Below are 6,395 nucleotides of genomic sequence, written 5' to 3'. Positions count from 1 at the left end.
CCCTCTCTCTCTCTCTCTCTCCAGATGCTGCGGGTAGTCCACTCCTCTCCCCAAATCTGTCACAGCGGTCGCAGACAGCACTGCCTGGAGCAAGAGAAGCAGGGGGAAGGAGGGAGGGGGGGAGGAGAGAGAGAGAGAGAGAGAGAGAGAGAGGGGAGAGAGAGAGAGAGAGAGAGAGAGAGGGAGAGAGAAAGAGAGAGAGAGCAAGCGAGGGAAGGAGAGAGAGAGAGAGAGAGCGAGGGAAGGAGAGAGAGAGAGAGAGAGAGAGAGAGAGAGCGAGGGAAGGAGAGAGAGAGAGCGAGGGAAGGAGAGAGAGAGAGAGAGAAGGAGAGAGAGAGCGAGGGAAGGAGAGAGAGAGAGCGAGGGAAGGAGAGAGAGAGAGAGAGAGAGAGGGAAGGAGAGAGAGAGAGAGGGAAGGAGAGAGAGAGAGGGAGAGCGAGGGAAGGAGAGAGAGAGAGAGAGAGAGCGAGGGAAGGAGAGAGAGAGAGAGAGAGCGAGGGAAGGAGAGAGAGAGAGGGAGAGCGAGGGAAGGAGAGAGAGAGAGAGCGAGGGAGGGAAGGAGAGAGAGAGAGAGAGAGAGAGAGAGCGAGGGAAGGAGAGAGAGAGAGAGAGCGAGGGAAGGAGAGAGAGCGAGCGAGGGAAGGAGAGAGAGAGAGAGAGAGAGAGAGAGGGGTCTATCACGTGCCCCAGGTCACCCTCAGTCGTCCTAGCAACGATAAAGGGCCACGAGAGGATGCCCACCGCTCGAGAGAACAGAACCCAAACAATCCATGAAAAGACGCAAACTTTTATTGCCCAACCTTATTAAAGGGTTTATGATTCCCTTTGGCCAGGACGTATATCCAGACCCAGTGTAGTAAAACGTTTTTGAAGTTGAAACGAAAGATTGGTTTAAATTAATTTAAATTACTCATTACTTTATATAAACAACACAACACTTAAAGTGCGGCTTACTGAAAATGAACCAATATTTTGAGCCTCAGTAATACACACTCTTGGTCGAGGCCATAGCAAACACGCAACGTTATTAACGTCTTAATAACGTCCGTCTGTCCTGAACCCCGTTTGTTCGTCTGCTGGACCCCTCAATATTCACACGTCTGGCTTGGACCCCTCTAAGACGTCTGTGGACGTGCAAAACGGGTTCAATATCTGAACGTAAAAAAAAAATAATCATTCTGGCTCCTAATTGGATGTCTTTGGACGTCCGAAAAAGTCAAAAAAAGACGTTTAAAATACGTCTTTTAGACGTGTCTTTGCTCAGTGGGAGAATAAGACTGATCTATAGCTGCAGCCTATCTGTAGCTAATCACCTTATCCCGCCTATAACGCCTGCCATCCCCTCATTGGTTCATGTGTACCAGGTCGTCTACACCGTGGAAGCTGATTGGCGTAGCTCACGCCACTCAAACTCTGTAGCAAGGTTGGTTGAAGTTGCACCCGACTGTTGATGTTGAGCTGTCAAAAGTCGACTGTCATATCGTCGTAGGTAAGGTAAGTATACGACGGAGCGTTAATCCACTTCTAAGGGCATTACAACAATGATAAAACAATGAATTACACCAACTGAACAGCGTATTGAACACATTACAGCTGTACTGTAACGTAACTGACTGTAGCTACAATTTCGATGTGTCCTGAATGGAGTCTGGTTTAGCTTGAACATCGCTGACGGACTACTTTTGACCGCATCACTTCCAAATGCAAACCGTGACAAACGACAAGCCACATACTAACCCAGCAAACACGCAACGTCAGGGAGACGTTCAGATCACGTCTTAATAACGTCCGTCGGTCCTGAACCCCGTTTGTACGTCTGCTGGACCCCTCAATATTCAAACCTCTGGCTTGGACCCCTCTAAGACGTCTGTGGACGTGCAGAACGGGTCCAATATCTGAACGTTAAAAAAAAACATTCATTCTGGCTCCTAATTGGATGTCTTTGGACGTCCGAAAAAGACAAATAAGACGTATAAAAGACGTATCATGGTTTCTGATGCTACGTTAGACACTGGGAGCTTGCTAATTGCATCCCTGTTGCACGGATGGCTAAACGTTACAGTCGAGTCAATACCTATGATTAACAGGTCGATGTCGACTTTTGTACACAGACATGCTCCTTCTTGCTCAAGCTGTTTGGAGAAATGTATTGGAGTGTCCTGGTTGACCTTTGTCCATATAGTGCAATGACAGCACCTTGAATGTGTCTTCACTTAATTTCTCTCTCTCTCTCTCTCTCTCTCTCTCTCTCTCTCTGTCCCTCTCTCACTTCTCACTTCTCTTCCCCCAACCAGGTGATCAACCATGCAGTTTCTGGGGCGCCTCCTGGACACGGTCTCGTCCAACCTCTTCTCCAGCCCCTACCGGGTCCGGGACGCGCCGCTGTCAGACTACAGCGTCCGGGGGACGGTCCGCCTAAGGGAAGACGGCCGCATGGTGCTTTACAGAAACCCCACCTGCCAGTCATGGGACTGCCTGCTGATGTGCCCCAACACCCCCAATATGGCCCTGAGGTGAGGGGCGAGGGGGGTTTGTGGGTAATGTAGTTTGTTTGTTTTTTGACGGCGTTTAAAAAGATTTGAATAGGGGTCACAAGTGTATTAAAGATGAACAGTCGTCTTGTTGAACTTTACACAGAGAGAGTGCAGTGGATATTGACAGATGAGTCTTTATCTCATATAAACCAGGAATTCTGTCTAGCGGCCTCTCATCAAACAACAGGGCCAATCTGAGGTCATGGGTCAGGTGACCATTGAATGATCCCTGTTCCTCCTCCTCCTCCCCCCCCCTCCTCCTCCTCCTCCTCTTCCTCCTCCAGGCTGTTCCAGGTGGCGTCAGAAGAGGACGCCATGAACTGGTTCCCCCAGTATGCCCTCAAACTCCGCCCCTTCTACGAGACCCTCCCTCTGAAGGCCGAGACAGCCCAGCCAATCGTTGACTGCCTCCGCAACCATCCGGACTGGAGCTCCGCCCATATCGCCGTGGATACGGGCCTGAGGGAGTGTCTGAAACACAACTACGTCCAGAGGTGAGACAGACGTTTCCAAAGCCGGTGCTTTTACCCCCAAAATAAGAGTGCCTGAGCGGAAGCAGGAAGAGCCGTCCCATGGGACCTAATTTCGGAAAAGAATATGTACGGTAGCGAACGGCGATAAACAAATAATTTCTCGATCGAATTGAGTCATGACCATCACATATGATCTTCGTCAATTTAAAACAGAATTTTGCAAGTCAAGAAAGTCCCGGTTTTTCACAAGATTGTAAAGCAATTCCAGAACGAGTACAAAATGGTTAAAAGAGGTCACTATCACTATTAGTCAAATCACTATTAGTCCGGCCATGTTGAGAGCTGCAGGCATGCGAATGAAGAGTTAGTCAGTTCTGTAAGAGCTGGCATGCGAGATCGGCTTTACAAGGTTTTGGCGAGTGTAATCTCAGCTAGCTTCCACTTAGGCACTCTATAAATACATACGTACATACGTACGTACATACATACATACATACCTGCATACATACATCAGGGTTTACGTTAGCCGGTAATTACCGTTTTTTGTCCAGAAAAATCTGTCTAAGTCCGATATTAAAATCTCTCCGGTCATAATGTCCGGACACAATAATTCCCCCTAATTGTATTAGTCCTACAATAGGCTCAAATTAAATTTCCATATATTCAGATTCCTTTTGAATATAAAAAAACGAATAGGCCTATTCATTTTGTTCCGTTAATGTGTCGGCTAGTGTCTATGCGATGAAAAAACAGCCTATAAACCTGCCTATAGGCTAGCGGGCCACCATAGATAAACCTGCCTATAGGCTAGCGGGCCACCATAGATAAACCTGCCTATAGGCTAGCGGGCCACCATAGATAAACCTGTCTATAGGCTAGTGGGCCACCATAGATAAACCTGTCTATAGGCTAGTGGGCCACCATAGATAAACCTGCCTATAGGCTAGTGGGCCACCATAGATAAACCTGTCTATAGGCTAGTGGGCCACCATAGATAAACCTGTCTATAGGCTAGTGGGCCACCATAGATAAACCTGCCTATAGGCTAGCGGGCCACCATAGATAAACCTGTCTATAGGCTAGCGGGCCACCATAGATAAACCTGCCTATAGGCTAACGGGCCACTATAGCAAGCGAGAGGGAGCCCGATCGAGGTACGGAGCTTGAGGTGAAAATGCATAGGCCTAATATCGAATGGAAATTAGCCTATGCACGTTGTAAGTTCGTACACTTTATTTAAGGAGGCTATATTTATTTTCAAAGAGTTTTGTTCTAGTTTTGTTCTATTTTAGCCTATCTGATAAAAGGCTGAAATTAGACTATAGGCCTAGCCTATGAATTCCAACCAGCGCAGCCGTAGGCCTTAAATTAAAATGTTCCGATAAGCCTACATATTGCCTAACCTCTTGCACTTTTAAATAAAAATGTTCTATATCTAGACATGCATTGTGGCATTTCTTTATTTAGCCCAGCCCGCCTATCAGTTGTTTCTCAACAGTTATGTCCTCCTCATCCTCATAGCCTACTGCGATGTCCGTGGTTATAACGACGCTGTTTTATTGATAAAAAGGGTAGGCTAAAACTGGAAAGAGAAATTAATAAACACATATTACTGTCGCGAATCCCAAACCAATTAGCCTACATCCTCAAATCCGATTCATGCAATTGAAATAAACATTCATGTTCTAGCCTACGGTCGCAATTCAAAGGTGACTTTTTTTGTGGCTGTGCAATTACATATAGGCCTAGCGCACGGAATCATGACAGACTATCACACATTTAATCATACGGATGCAAAATAAGACAATAAATGGCATATATAAGCTACACAACGGCCAATCACCGCGACAAACACCTATAATAGGCCTAATATTATATTATAATATAATGACCAGAATTTTTCCAGTTTGTCCGGAAAAGTCTTCCCGGACACATTGACTGGTACCGATTTTCTGACATGCATACATACATACATGCATACATACATACATACATACATGCATACATGCATACATAAATAAGGGTGTATTCACACAGACACTAGTTAGTGTGCACCAAACGAGCTTTGGGCCCGAGAGCGCTTCGTTTAGGCCTGTGTGAAGGGGTGGTCTCCAGAAGGGGTGGTCTCGGAGCGGCTTCAACCGAATTCTCGTGCGCACCAGTTATGGCGTGAAAGCGCGCGACCTCGGACCGACGCAACTACCTTGTGCACATTATAAATTCTTTCTTCACGGGAGTTTTTCCATGACGCTCTTGCACCCGCCCCCAGAAAGATATTGACCAATGACAGCACTGAGCCTTTTCATGTGACTTGTGGTGCTTCATTTGGACCAGAGTAAAGAAAGTGCTGTGTGAAAGCGAACCGCAGTAGCTGAGAGATTAACAAAGTATCACTTTCGCTTTTGGTGCACATCAATGGTGCACTAACATGTGAATACGCCCTAAGAGTGATATCTGCTCAGCGTTTATAATAAGTCTTCTACTTCACACTGCAGGAGTGTTGATTTATCACTCTGGGTACTCCCCCACTGGTCCCATTGTGATGGATGACATAAATCAAACGCACCCCCCCAGCTATTAGCAGACAGAATTCAACCCGTCGTTTTCCCAACCCACCGCTCCTCCAGTCAGATCAACGCCCGTGACGGGGCGGGCCAGACGCCGCTGCACCTGGCGTGCGAGCGGGGCAGCGTGGCGTGCGTGACGGAGCTGCTGGAGGAGAGCCAGGCGCGCACCGACGTCAAGGACAAGAACGGAGAGACGCCCATGCACTGCGCCGCCAAGCAGGACTCCGCCGCCATCATACAGGTAGGGGAGGGAGGGGGGAGGGTGGGGGGGAGGGAGGGAGGGGGGGGGGAGGATAGGTAGATTTCTTTCTCTTTTTTTCACTTTTATTATCATGATTATTTTCACCGTTATCTTGTTAGTGTGTCTATTTGCTTACATGTCTGTCTGTGTGTTTATATACAGTAATAGGTGTAATATGTTTATATACAGTAATAGGTGTAATATGTTTATATACAGTAATAGGTGTAATGTGTTTATATACAGTAAATGGTGTAGTGTGTTTATATACAGTAAATGGTGTAGTGTGCTTATATACAGTAATAGGTGTAGTGTGTTTATATACAGTAATAGGTGTAGTGTGTTTATATACAGTAATAGGTGTAATGTGTTTATATACAGTAATAGGTGTAGTCTGTTTATATACAGTAATAGGTGTAGTGTGTTTATATACAGTAATAGGTGTAATATGTTTATATACAGTAATAGGTGTAGTGTGTTTATATACAGTAATAGGTGTAATGTGTTTATATACAGTAATAGGTGTAATGTGTTTATATACAGTAATAGGTGTAATGTGTTTATATACAGTAATAGGTGTAGT

At 46.1% G+C, this 6,395-nt stretch overlaps 1 protein-coding gene across 1 annotated transcript in view; it reads left to right on the top strand.

Moving 5' to 3' along the window:
* Positions 1–1,439: 1,439 nt before the first annotated feature.
* The window catches only part of LOC311328178 (85/88 kDa calcium-independent phospholipase A2-like), a gene marked incomplete at its 3' end in the record, with an annotated part of 7,447 nt that continues 2,491 nt past the window's right edge, over positions 1,440–6,395 (top strand). The window contains exons 1-4 of the mRNA XM_084462188.1: positions 1,440–1,494; positions 2,295–2,513; positions 2,819–3,028; positions 5,635–5,815. Coding sequence (XP_084318314.1) covers positions 2,305–2,513; positions 2,819–3,028; positions 5,635–5,815 — 600 coding nt within the window. The remainder of the gene's footprint in view (positions 1,495–2,294; positions 2,514–2,818; positions 3,029–5,634; positions 5,816–6,395) is intronic.

This window comes from Borostomias antarcticus (genome assembly GCF_949987555.1).
Source record: "Borostomias antarcticus genome assembly, contig: scaffold_1204, whole genome shotgun sequence".
Lineage (NCBI taxonomy): Eukaryota > Metazoa > Chordata > Actinopteri > Stomiiformes > Stomiidae > Borostomias > Borostomias antarcticus.
This window is presented reverse-complemented; position numbering and strand designations above follow the sequence as displayed.